This window comes from Podarcis cretensis (assembly GCF_951804945.1).
Source record: "Podarcis cretensis genome assembly, chromosome: 3".
NCBI classification, from domain to species: domain Eukaryota; kingdom Metazoa; phylum Chordata; class Lepidosauria; order Squamata; family Lacertidae; genus Podarcis; species Podarcis cretensis.
In genome coordinates, this window is record NC_137172.1 from 26,632,359 (window position 1) to 26,646,417 (window position 14,059).

Here is a 14,059-nt window from a genome sequence, read left to right on the forward strand (position 1 = left end):
ATATTATTATTTTCCTGCATATGCAAAGTGACAGCCGTAAAATGTCTGCAGCAAGCTGTTGACTGTAGTCTATCATGGGTTCAGCTGAGGCAAGCTGTGTTACTTGGTGGGATCTATTTATCATGAGGCCTGATTTACATTTGATGCTGGGAAAATGTAATTAGACAGTAGCTCCATGTAGAAATGAGGTGAAATTGCTTCTGTTCATGTTTTAATGAAAACCTCCCTAATTTGCACTTCCCAAACCAAATGGCAGCTTTTGTTTGAATGTCACACTTTTATGAATTTGCAATATAGCTCTTCAGCCAAAACAAATGTGTAGAAAAAAGCATAGGTGAAAATGTGCAAAAAGGAGTGTATATTAGTGAAAATAGTGTACAACACACAAAATTTTGTGTGAAACTATTTGCAATAAATAAAATCACAAACTGATAACAAAATGGGGCAAACTGAGCATAAGATACAAAAAATGAGTAAAACAGAATCTGAAATTAAGAGATTCATGAGTCTCTAATTCCATGCAGTCAACATCTCATTTAAATTGAGTCATGTGGCACCAGCATACCAGAGTTCCATGACCCATGTGGGAACTCTTCTGTTACGCTAATGCTGAACACGTGGCAGCTGGTGGCATGGTTTAAATGAGACACCACATGCATGGAATGTGACATGTGCATGTCTCTTTCCCCATGCCCAGAATCATTTAAAAATCTTTTCTGTATGTCTGTTTGAAACAACACACTATAGAAACAATTAACCACTGATGATGTCTGCCCATCTCGAGTCAAAAAATGTCCAAATGAATCCGGTAATGACATGAAATATCAGAAACCTTGGAGAGACACTACTCCCTCCCAATATATCGGCCTGAAAAGCAAGATGAGCACCGTACCCTATAGTTGCCTTTGACTGGACTTAACCGTCCAGGAGTCCTTTACCTTTACCTTATGCTCACATAAACAGTAGTGCAATCTGAACAGAACAATGATGTTACATAAATGATACGCAGTCACTGTGTATCCTAAATAATGGAGACTTTATTAATGAGATCCACTGCATTTGCTTTGTACTGTATTAGTTTTGTTCACCAGCACTGCCTGTTTTCCAGCTGGAGATTATTTCAGGCAGGTATTAAACTCATGGTAAAAGCCTGCTAAGAAGCTGACAGGATGCTAACCATTAAGTTTTCTGTTAGACTGGTTGCCTTTTTATGCTTTAGCAAGTTTCTTGAAATATCTGTGCTTCCTAACTCTTCTGAGACAGATTAGTTGACACATAATCATTTTCTTTTGTGGCTTCTGTACATTACAAAATTGCTGGTTTTCTACAAATTCCACCCCCCACCCCCCATAAAAGGCAACAAGGACTCAGATGTATTTTCCCATTTTCAAGTGGAATAAATGCTCGTTATTATTTCCAGTCCTGTCTTTCATGTCCAGCCTCTAAACTCCTCAAAGCAACCCTGAGTGAAGGAGGTTAAGAAGCATTGATCCAAGTCAGCCATTACAATCATGGCTCAATATACCGTGGTTTGTGAAGCTGAGATTGTGGCATCTGCATCAGGTCTGTGACTTGCCTGAGGCCATTCAGTGAGCTTTACAGCAAGATGGAAGAATTAGACTCTCAGCTTCCCACAGCCAAGCCCCACTCTCTAGTCACTAAACCACCTCTGGGTTGTGGCTTCTGTTCTCTTGTTTTTACAAACAAGAGAGATGGTAAACTACTAAATCTGTCCCTGTTCCTGTTCAGATCAGGGATGGGAAGAATCTATTTCTGATCCACACAACTTCTGCTTGTGTTCACCCATCAGTAGCTTTTATCCTGCTTTCGCATTAATCTGTAATAACGAAATATGCACAAAATGCCCATTTAAATACATGTCGGTACATATTTTCTTTCAAAATACACATTATTGTTTGAACTTTTGGTTTGTGCAAAAGCAACTGGATAATTAAGTTATGATCTGCACATTAGTCCAGGAGATGCACATCAGAGTTTGTAACATCCCTGCTTCAGCCTGCTGTTGAGGCTGACAGGAGTGAATACTCCACACAAAAGAATTTCCTGCATATAGAAAACCTGGCAGGGAAAGGGAAAGGCTTGGAGAGAACCCATTTGGCTGCCCTGCTTTATCTGCTGAAGGTCTAGGCAGCTATGTAGTTAAAGGTGGCTGTAGAAAAATCACTATTTAGATTCTAAATTGAATAGTATACCTTTATTAAATTTAACGGATTGTCAAATGATTCTATATCTTTGATGTGCCATTATGGGTTTCCAAATTACACCACATTGTTGCAGGTGTCCTGGGACCTTGAAATAATTGTAAACAGTCAAGGGCCAGGATAGTCAGGGAACATTTGCTATTTATGTACGTGACATATTCAGTTTTATATCTGTATGAGGCATTTGGCATATGAGCGTTCCACACAGAACTATTTTTAAAAATGGAATGAAGAACCCCAAAGAGAATAGCCACAACTGTAACTGACAAAAGCACACTCCTAAAACTGAAATACTTCCCCATAGTAGTTTGTTTCTGAAGCTGTTATTTACAAATAGGTTTCAACACAACCTAAGCTGAAGGGTGATCTTACTTAGGAGTCCCTAAGTTCCTCCTAAGTACCTCCTGATCTCAGTTCCAATCCCTCTATCTCAAATCCTAAGATGCAAGGGGGAGACAACAGATGGTCTCTCGGACAATTTGTTCCAGTGTTATTTAAGGACTCTCATTTATTGAGTGCCAGATAGCCTGTGCAATTTGCAGTGAATGAGACAGGAGTCTTGCCATGCATTTGAGCAACAGGATAGTCCCACTTGTGAAAGCAGACTGAGTGCTTGTGAAGCCAAACAAGTACAGTAGCAAAAATGTAGACCAACATTTTATGTTTCATTTGTTATTGTTTGTTGACACAACAAAAGTAAATGCACTTTTATTTAATTTTCTTAAAATTGATAAATCAAAAGGGGCTGCAGCTTATTGTTAGAGGATCTGCTTTGCATGCAGAAGGTCCCAAGTTCAATCCCAGGATTCTCTAGGTAGGGCTGGGGAATGACTCCTGCCTGATATGCTGGGAAGTTGCTTCCAGTCACTGTAGACAATCCAGAGGTAGATGGACCAATGAGCTGCCTCTGCATAAGGCAGCTTCCTATGTCCCCAAATATCTTAAAGAACTTGAGGCAAAATAGACAAACATTCAATGTTTTCTTCACAATCAACATTTTGAAGAACAAGAAATCCAAGAGACTATCCTGATTTCACAGTTGTTGAATGATGAGGCAGACTGTCCTTCCCTGCAGATTTTAAAGCAGAGGTTGGATGGCCATCTCCCATTGCTTTAGTTGAGATTCAACCCTCAAGGTTCCTTCCAACTCTACAGTTCTATGATTCTAGGCCTCCAGAGAAAGGTAGGAAAATATAGTGAAGGGAGTGACTGATGGGGAATTTGTGCAGTTGGAAAATCAGCTTTTAAAAAAACCCTGTGACTGGCAACTGATGCCTCTTGCTCCTTTAGCTGATGGATGGGACCAGAGAGGGCCTTCTTGCTTCTGCAGGGCAACCAGCAGTTGGGAGTGTTTTTTATAACAAGTCCTCCTTTGGCCCACTGACAGGGCTAGGTTGGTCTCCATCTTGCTGTGATGCTGTTGCTAGAAGGTCTCCCAGTGCCCTTGTCCTTAGCTAATGGCAGAGGGTGCTGTCCTCAGGTTCTTATTAATAGATGTAGAGAAGAGAAATTTTCAGCAGGTGGAGCATTTCCTGTCAAAGTAGTGCAGCACTAAATACTATAGCTTCTAAGCTATTAAAAGCCCTGGAGCCAATACTATAATCCCGCCAAAAGGAAATAAAAAAGATAGTGTATAAATGGAACAGTTCAGGCTATTTTTCATAAACAGTTACCCATCATCATGGAGATCACAGTATACAAATGCATCAATTTCCTGACACAATCTTGCTAGTGTGGCAAAATTCCAAACTCCACTCTCACCACTTAAAGGCATCTGTTAGTACTGAGAAGGAAAGAGTATTGATTTACATGTCTATGGCTGAAAAACTGAATTCTGCTCTATCTTTGACTTCTCATTTGTTCTCTCAGTGGGAGCTGAGGTTTATCTCTACTGCACCACTCAAAGAGATTACCTGCCTCGTAAACTGCTATTAATTGGTGATCATATTTGAGCGAGCACATGAGTTGTCCTTTAAAGAAGGCATAAGGAATGAGAAACCACATGGGAAATTGGACTTAACCAGTAGGCTGCAGCAAATTACAGGGATACTGGTTTCAAAGGAAGGGTCAAAACAAAAAATTATTCCTAAAATTAAATGCCAGTTATGTTTAGGATTAAATAATTATTTGCTGGGTCTTCTTTTCTTCTTTTCTAAACAATTTGGCAAACACCCTTCTTTTAACAAGATGAAAATTGAGGATATGACATAAAAGAAGGCCACGGATGAAAAGCCATAGCAAGGACAGCAAAGACATGTTAAACTTTAGGGGGTTATGTCAGATTCAGCATCTCCATTAACAACTTTTGAGGGAAGGAGAGTTCTGTTGGTGGAACCTCACTGAGGTGCAGACATTACAGAAGCAAGGAATCCTGTCTCTGTTCCAGAGTTCTTAATTGATGCAGTAATCCAAGAAAGAATCCAAAGTAGGATTGGTTGAGCAAAACAGACTAAAGTTGTTTGGCTGCACAAGACTGCAGGCCTGCAGCACAGTTGAACAAGTCTCTGCACAGCTTCCAGAATTTGATGAGATGCTGCATACACAACACTAATGTAGGCTCTTGAAACCAGACACAAGCTTTTGAGCTGCAGGGTGTCTATGATTAGATCTTAATCACATCTCCTTGAATGGCAGAATTAGGAACACTTCACACATTTGTTTGCAATATGGCATAGCAACTCTTTCTCTTCCATCATGCAGAGGTGCTCAGGTGTGAAGAACATCGCACACATGCATTATAAATGGTCATTTAGTAAATACACTCTCCCAGAATGTGTAAACAAGACCCATCCTGTGTGTATGTGGCTTTAAAGAGAGGCTCACAGCTGCTATTCCTAACATACCAATAATGAAGCTTCAAAAAGTTGTTTTCCCCTTCTGAAACAGCTGCTATTTGCACACTTGTTTCCAGGCACTGTTACAACACCACAAACTGAACCTCTTTCCATAATTTGGACTGCTTTGCCTCTCCAGGGCTAATGCACTTTAAAAAGTTGTATTACATACTGGCTAATATTTAAGAGGTCAAGCCTTTCCCTCCTGCCAGAAGAAATGGAATGAGGGGAGAGGTGTGAAGGTCCTATTACACCTCACCCAGGGAATTTTTAAAAAAGGTGTTTTTTTCCAGAGGACTTTTTGCAAATGTTTCCATCTTAAAAACTGACATATTTTGAAGGACACTGGAAAAACCCTCTATTAAGTATGTTTTATTTTAAGATGTACAGCATTAGTGCACTGGCAAATACAACACTTCAATTCAAAATGAATTTCTGTATTATGGGTGCAGTAATCTTCGTTAGAGGAACATGCAGGGCCTCCGTCGCTTGTGAATTGCTGGCTGCGTCTCCTAGTCACCTTTGGTTTAGTCTGTAGATACTACTAGTAGCAATCATCCTGTTTCTGCTGCCCTTCTGACCTGTTCCCTCTTTGTGGTCAACCTTTTCACCTTGCCCCTTGAAGGACACAGACGCACTGCTGCAGAATGGGAAACAAGCAGCTTCTTGCTTTGTTTCGCTGGGGATAATAAAAGGTCAAAAGGCAGTGGGGCAGAAACTGCAAACAGGGGTGTGAGCTTTAACCAAGACCCACAGAAGGAAGTGGACTGTGTGGGTATATTGTAATCTTACTTGGTACATCTTAAATTTAATAAATATGCCAAAGGGGACAATTTTATTCAACCTTAGCTTTGGAACAATACATTTTATGTTGCTAAAGCAGTAACATACATTTGGGGTTGATAAGTATTGCACATATGTTTGTGGAATGCTCTCCCCAGGGAGACTCATCTGGTGCCTGTGTTACATATTTTTAGGTGCCAGGCAAAAACATCCCTCTTTTCCCAGACCTTTCGCTGATCCTATATCTGGCTATCTGGCTGGGTTATATTTATATATAAATATAACACACACACACACACAATTTCTCAATTTTTCTGTTTTGTGTGCACGAAAAAGCTGTGCTGGGAGAAGGGGAAATGGGCTTTATTCCACACAGCTTTAAAATTTTCTGGAAATGTTGCATCTCCAGAGGAGCGGTGGGAAAGAGAGAAGGCAAAAGTTAGTAACTGCCTGCTTACCCAAGAGTAAGCTCTACTGGTTGAACAGGGTTTAATTGCAAGTAAAGATGAATAAGACTGGGCTGCTTAAGTTTCTTGCGGACTCCTCGCTCTCCGTCCCGCCGCTAGGGACCCAAAAGCCAACAACGATGACCTTTCCCGGAAGAAAAACACAAGAAGCAGACCAACGCAACCTCACAAGCCCCGAAAACTGCCGGGTGGGATTCTTGCCCTCCTGGCGCCCCTCTGAGCTCCCACCTCAAAACAAACCAACGAAAAGTCCTGATCGCAACTCGTCATTGGCTGCCCGCTCGTCCCGCCTCCGCGGCCGTAGACCCAATCGCGTCCGCCGCACCACACCCCGCCCTTGACCCCCTCGCTTTGGGCAAATCCTGGTGTCACTCGCCCGGTTCCCCAGAGGTCGCGTCGCTTGGCTTCCAGCTTGTCCCGCCCAACAGAATGCAATTCGTTTTAACCACCGCCGCCGCCCGCCCCGCCGCCTCTCCGATTGGCTGCTGCGCTCCTGTCAGTTACCCTCGGGCCGGCGTCCTCCAACGGCTGTTCCAACCGCCTTCCTGCTCCTGCTCCTCTACCTCCTCCCCTCCCCTCGCCGCTGGCCCCGCCCCCTCCTCCGAGTCGGAACTCGGCTGCCCTTAACAGCGCGCTCGCTCGCGGCAAGTTGCGCGCCGCTTCTCGAGTGGAAGGTTCGCCGCCTCCGCGCCCCTCCCTCCCCCGCTGTTACGTTGCGCGCGGCCTCGGAGGAGAAGGAGGAAGAAGAGGAGAAGCGGCGGCGGCGGCGGGGGGCGCTGGCGTGACAAGATGTTGGCGGAAGAGGCGCCGGGGGCTCCCGACGGTGGCTGAAGAGGAGGCTGCGCGGCCCTGGCCTCTCTCCCTCCCTCCCTCCCCTTCCCGCTCCGCCGCCGTCCTTCCCTCAGGAGTCGCCGAGGAACCCCGGCTCATGACAGCGAGCGCCTGGCGGGGCGGCCCAGGCGACAGCGAGCCTGGCTGAGGCGGCGGGTGGCGGGAGAACAGCGCCCCCTTCCTCCTCACGAGACCGCGCGCCGCCAAAGTTTGCCGCTCGCGGGCGGGCGGCGAAGAGACGTCGCGGGCGGGAGGAAGAATAAAAGTTTCCTGCTCTGTTTTTCTCTCCTTCGGCGGCTCGGCTGATTTGGAGGACGCAGCGGGGGCGGGTCTTTGCTGCGTGCCGCCCCCCCCCCCTGGTTTAACCCTCATTTGGTCTCTTCCTCGGAAAAGTATCCATTATTTGGAAACCCCTTTTTTTCCTTTGGGGTATCGGATTAAGTGTATCCCCTCCCTTCTCAAGGGTGTCGGATTAAGAGCCTTCTTTCTTTGAGGTGTTGGATAAACAGCCTCTCCCCCCTCCCCCTTTGGAAGGTGTTTGGATTCTTCCCCCTTTCTTGGGTTGTTTTTTTTTTGGACTTGGAAGAACCGCCCCCCCCCGCGGCCCCTATTCCTTGGCGCACTGGATTAAGTGTCTTCCTCCTTCCTTGGCTGGTGGTGTCTTCTCGCCCGCCGCCGCTTGCTCTGCCTTCCTTCCTCCCTCCCTCCCTCCCCCCCACCCCTCCGGCGTGATTATATGCTTCAAGGGAGAGGCGATCCCCCCTCGTGCCTCCTCCTTCCCCAGCCATGTCGGCGACGGCAATCTCCGCCGCGGAGAAAGTGGACGGCTTCACGCGGAGGTCGGTGCGCAAGGCTCAGAAGCAGAAGCGGTCGCAGGGGTCTTCGCAGTTCCGCACCCAAAGCAGCCCCGCGGAGCTCTTCCCGCTGCCCCAGCTCAAAGGTAATGTATCAGTTATACCGCATGTATCTCCTAGGGAGGAATCGAGCGAGCTGCAGCTCACTTAGCCCCGGGCTACAGGTGCTGCCTTCTGCGGGAAGAGACTTCCTCTCGCCGCCGCCTACGTGCTGCTTGCTTCCTTGTGCCAACCCTCTAAATTTCGCGGCAGCCCGTTTCACTGCCCTCTCTTACTCCATGTTAAGGCGCAACTCTTGTTCCGAAACTTCCTCTCCGCAGCCTTGTTAAAACTCTACCTTTTATCCCTTTCCCCTGCGAAATATACTGCCACAGGTTCGCATTTCGACAGCTTTCAGGGGATTAGGTGCTTTCCTGTTTTGAAGACCTTACACTTTTAAGGGCCTTGTTCCCTGAGCTGCTAGAATTTCATGCTTTCCTGCCCTGCCTTAAGGAGTTGGCCATGCAAAATGTTGGCTTGATGCATTTGTGGGTAGTACCAGGGACAAAAGAGGACCCCCAGGCCAACTCCGGCTGGGAGCACCAAGGTTTATGGCATAATCTGCAGAACTTGCTCAAAAACAAGGCCTTCATAAATTTTAACCTGTCCTCCCCTTCCTCATTCTTCTCTGGGTTTTGTGTAATCTCCTCCAGGGGCTGTTACTGCTGTTTAAATTAGTGTACAAAGTATCCTTCCCTTTAAAACTGTGGTACTGTGTTACTTTCACCCCCTGGAATTAAAGAGTGCTCACACAATTAGTTAGGCTCCCAGAAGCTCATAGTAGTAGTGTTTAGCAAGTGTGCATTTCTGTGAAATTCTTTATCCTCTTTTCTGGGCTTGTCAGGCCTATGACAATCCAAACTCCATTTTTACCAACTCTGATGCTAATTTGAAGTACTGGAATTCTTACGTGCAATTCAACACTTTTTTTTTGGCTGTCTAAAAAAGTTTTTCACATTTTTTAAAAAAGTGGGGAGATGATGAAAAAATGATAGTTTGAGCTGAAAGGGGTTAGGACTGACATTTTTGTAGGGTAGTGTAATGAGTTCTGTTTGTTTTTTAATAATGCTAATACGAGCAGTACTGAGACTCTTGCACTGCACTAGCATGTCTAGAAAATGAAGAAAATACCACGTCTTTTGAAGGGATATTTGACCATCCAAAGATGTGACACATTCTGGCAGAGTACACTATGTGTTTCAAATAGTGTCTTGAGCAGGTGGTGCTAGCTTAATTATTTTCTAGTAGTTGAGCGGGAAGCCCTTTAAAAGGCAGAAGAGAGAGGCCCCTGTGTTTTAATCAACTTGTTTTTATTATTGGTTGTTAGCTGCCCTGAGCCCAGTCTTGGCTGGGGAGGGCGGGGTATAAATAAAATTTATTATTATTTTTATTATTCTTTACCTTTCTCTCTCCACATCAGGTGTGGGAAACCTGAGGTTCTTCACATGTTGCTGGACTAAAATGCTCATCAGTCCCAGCCAGCCATGGTCAGGGTTGTTGGAAATTATAGTTCTACAACATCTGGAAGGTTACATGTTCCTCATCCCAATTCTACTTTTTCTACCAACTGGAATATATTTTTGGATGGCAAGAAGTAGGGTGAATGAATTGAAGTAGGAGGGGGACTAGGACTAGCCAAAGCAAGTTTCTCACATTATCTGTGTATATACCGCATGCCCATCAAAAAACGATGACTCATAAGGCAGGTTCTGAAACTTCAGTTGGTGATGTTTTTCAGCTTAAATAATTTCTAAGGTAAAATTTCTACTAAACTAGAAATTATTGGAAGGTAGAAATACCTGCAAATTGGATACCAATTTATATAATTAGCATACACAATATATAGGAAATGTATTTATTCTTTTGTTTCAAGTAGTATACCACCTTTCATAAAAATATCTGAAAGTGGTCCAGAATAAGACATTAAAATACAATAAAAACAGAAGCAATAAACTCAGGATAAACTAAGCATGTTGATAGTGATGGTAAGTAAAAGTCCCCAAAAGATATTCCAACAATATCAAGTCCTAACAACTTGGGCCCAAAGCATGTGAGGTATTGTCTACTTCCATATCAACCTATCTGAGTAAGATCACCCAGGGAGCTCAGCTCATGGTGACATTGCCAAAAAAAGGTTTGAGGGTAACGGTGCATCGTAGGGCCTTTTCAGTGGTAGCCCATGCATTGTGGAGTGCTCTCACTAAGGTGCATCTTACATTGATACTGTATAACTTTTTTTGTCATGTCAAGGTGTACTTCTTTGCCCAGACTTTTGGTGGAGTGAGGTGTTGTTTTGTCAAATTCCTCTAATTTTGAGTGGTGCTGTTTTATTGTACAGATAGCCCCCATTTATGCGGAGTTACGTTCTGCGACACTGCACACATAAGTGAAATCTCATATAATTGAAACCCTTTGAAAAAGCCTACAAATACCCTGTTCTGCCCCCCACGCCCTTTAAGAGACATTTCAGTGATGTCTTTATGTTTTCGGGTCGCTTCTGTGTTTGGCGTGTATACAAGGTCGCATACATATTCAATTCACATAAATGGGGGCTGCCTGTATTTTTTGTGGATTTAAGTATTGTATTTTTTAATTGTATGTAACCCAACTGGGGACTTTTGAGTGAAGGGTGGGTAAGAAAATGGGTGTGGAGAGAGATAGTGAGGGAAGGAAAGAGAGAAGCAAGTACCATAGCAAGAATATAGTGCCATGTAGTCCATTAAAGTTGTCTATTATGTGGCAAATACTTGGAAACATTATGTCATGATACCCCAAATAAGTGCAAGAAAGTAAAGTAGCATACATTGGAACCTCAAGTTGTGGACGTAATTTGTCCCGGAGGCACGTCCGCAACTCGAAGCGTTCGCATCCAGAAGCGCTGCTTGTGTGCATTCGCACGGCACGATTTAGCACTTCTGCACATGTGTGAGCAGCGAAACCGGGAAGTAACTGTTCCAGTACTTCCGGGTTGCCGCAGGACGCAACTTGAAAAGACGTAACTTGAAGCGGGCACAACGTGAGGTATGACTGTACTCAGTCTTCTATATATTACTAATGGTAACTACCCTTATTTCTTTTCCACATACCCAGCACATAGATACATTTTCCTGAGTTTTCTGTGAATTGTGGGGAAGATGGGACAGTCTGTCTTCACCTTAGGTCTTGGCAACCTTTATTTCACTGTTTTCTGCAGGTCAGAGAGAAGAGGGTGTCTCCTTCATTTCCCATTTGACTTCTACCAAAGTAGCAAGGTGTTGCTCACAGCTTTTCCAAAAGTCCATTGGTAGGGAGATAAACCACCTTTCCTTTCTCCTTGGTTCTCTGCATGTGCCCTAAACCTCAGTAAAACAGAGAAGAGAGTAGTTGATGGTGACTTCAAGTAGTAGTTGGCAATTAATCCTAACAAAAATTTGTAGACTACTGAGCATGCTCTACATATTGAGGAATATTTCCAGGTCTTGTGACATTGTTGTCTTCCCTTTTGTCATTCTGAAGTATGTGCTGTTTTAGGTGGTGACACTAGTTTGTGGTCTTTAAAATGCATGACAGTTAGCTGTTATTGGTCATCTTGTACAAGCTATTTGTTAAGGAGTGCCTTGCATAATCAGTTTTCATTCTCTGGAAATTGAAGGGTTGAGGGAGAATAATAGATGGATTGTCTTAAATATGCTTTTTCTATACTAAGCGTTTATAAGGAATAGTTTGTAAAGCAAACTGAAGGACCTTGTTCAGATATGTATGGGAAAGCCACAAGCACAACAGAACTTATCCCTTATTTTGCTGATCTGTAACTTATGTGCTACATTGCAACAAGTTCTTTAACAGGACTGTGCAACATATGACCCACTTAGCTAAATCTAATCCAACAGCTTTGTATTGTGCCCAGCAGGTGCTTTGTGACTTCCCCTGCTTTTGCAGTTCTGAGCAAATGGCAAAAATACTCGCTCTTGGACTTCATCCAGGTGGTGGACAAGGGATACTAGTTATAGTCATGTGATCAGATTTGCACTATGATTTGTGGGCACTATGGACTGGTAAAATTAAGTGGGGGGACTGCTTCATGCATTTATATTACAGGGCTTACTGAATTGGGACTATTATGATTCCATTTACAGCACTTGTTAGGTTTACCCTTATAATTTAGACTTAAAATGTTACTGTTGTTTGCTACCTATAGAATATCAAATTAAGAAAGCATGTTGCTGATTGAACATAGAAGCACATGTGCACCATGCCGCAATGTGCTGACGTTATGATATGATGGTGTCACGTGATGGCGTGGTGCATGCACTCCAGCACTGCGGCGTCGACTGGACCAGGACATTGCAGTAGAGGTGCAGGTCCTGGTCCAGTCGCTGGTCCAGAGGTAAGGTGACAGTCATGGTGCCCAGCATGTGGTGCACAGAGGCAGCCATGGAAGTTATGCATGGTGGCCGTGTTGTGCGGAGGCGGCCATAGAGACAGTGGGCGGCAGGGGGTAGAGACTGGGCACCCACAGGAAAAACTGTGGGAATCTTGGCACTCAGGGCTCCAGGAAGATGGTGCCTATGTTAGATTAAATACAATTAGGGAATTGATTTCATAAAGTACTGCACCCAGTGGTAAATCTGTAGTTAGCACCGTGGAAACATTCACATTTTCAACTCTGGAAAAGAAAAAGAACAATTTGTTTAAAACACTGAAATCAAATCTGTTTATTTTAGATTGTTTCCAAATGAGGTTGACTCCTGGTGGATACGTATGCCCTTTATAGTGAAAGGATTGGAAATATGCCAAAGAATTTCAAGATCTGAGAGAGGTTTTTGAGGCTCAGGTTTTTTTCAATTTAAAAACTGAGTGTCCAAATATGGATTCAAGAATTTGTGTGACAGAAGTGTTCCGTACCTCTTCTACTCTCAAGGGAGCGAATTCTGATATAATTGCAAAGCAGTTACTTTAACCATAGTTTTACAGTGGGCAAACTTTTCAAAAACTCTTATCAAATGCTGTAGTTTGATAAATCCATCTGGGCTAGATTATACTTAAAATGTAACATGAGTACAGTATTATACTAAATTTCAGTGTAACCTAGTTAACCAGATAGGCGTCTAATGATTTCTTAAAATGAGACACTCAGAGAGGATCCAGTGTAAAGGTAAAGGTAAAGGTACCCCTGCTCGTACGGGCCAGTCTTGACAGACTCTGGGGTTGTGCGCCCATCTCACTTAAGAGGCCAGGGGCCAGCGCTGTCCGGAGACACTTCCGGGTCACGTGGCCAGCGTGACATCGCTGCTCTGGCCAGAGCCAGAGCCGCACACGGAAACGCCGTTTACCTTCCCGCTGGTAAGCGTTCCCTATTTATCTACTTGCACCCGGAGGTGCTTTCGAACTGCTAGGTTGGCAGGCGCTGGGACCGAGCAGCGGGAGCGCACCCCTCCGCAGGGATTCGAACCGCCGACCTTTCGATCGGCAAGCCCTAGGCGCTGAGGCTTTAACCCACAGCGCCACCTGCGTCCCTACAGTGTAGTGCTATGGAAAGCATTGCATCAACACAAGCATATCAGCTTGCCAGATGGAACGATCCCCCCCCCCCGTGTATTGTTCTGGGGGTTCTGCTGACTACTCCAAGCCACCTTGGGGCAGAATGGAAGGAGGGAGGGGGTAGAAAAGCCCAATTGTGCTAGCAGAAGTCATTACATGGCCTTTCACTAGCAAGACTTACTCTTTGAATCTCTGCTTGTGACCTCATTTGCACAACTTGGTAAGCCAAACTGTGGCTTGTAGGGACTGCGTAAATATGCAGGCTCCCAGAGAGGAGCGTTTAGTTTCTGGTCTTTTTTCATTTCCGCACTGTGGTGAGCTAAATCAAGGTTTAGCTTAGCATGTCATTTGAACCTGGGCTCCTGGCTTAGACTTGGCAGATGGCTAGGAGGCTCACTGGAGCCCCAAACCTGGCAATACAAAAGTGCCATGGGTTCATGGTTCCCTCAATTGCCTGCTTTGAATGGGGCCATACTTATCCTGAAGGACCAGGTTTGTAGTCTGGGGGT

The 14,059-nt window shown here is 44.5% G+C and overlaps 1 protein-coding gene across 1 annotated transcript in view; it reads left to right on the plus strand.

Annotated features, from left to right (window-relative positions):
- Window positions 1-7,047: 7,047 nt before the first annotated feature.
- PPP2R5A (protein phosphatase 2 regulatory subunit B'alpha) overlaps window positions 7,048-14,059 on the plus strand; it is a 44,056-nt gene continuing 37,044 nt past the window's right edge. The window contains exon 1 of the mRNA XM_079968811.1: window positions 7,048-8,077. Within this exon, the coding sequence (XP_079824937.1) occupies window positions 7,924-8,077 (154 nt within the window). The 5' untranslated portion in view covers window positions 7,048-7,923. The remainder of the gene's footprint in view (window positions 8,078-14,059) is intronic.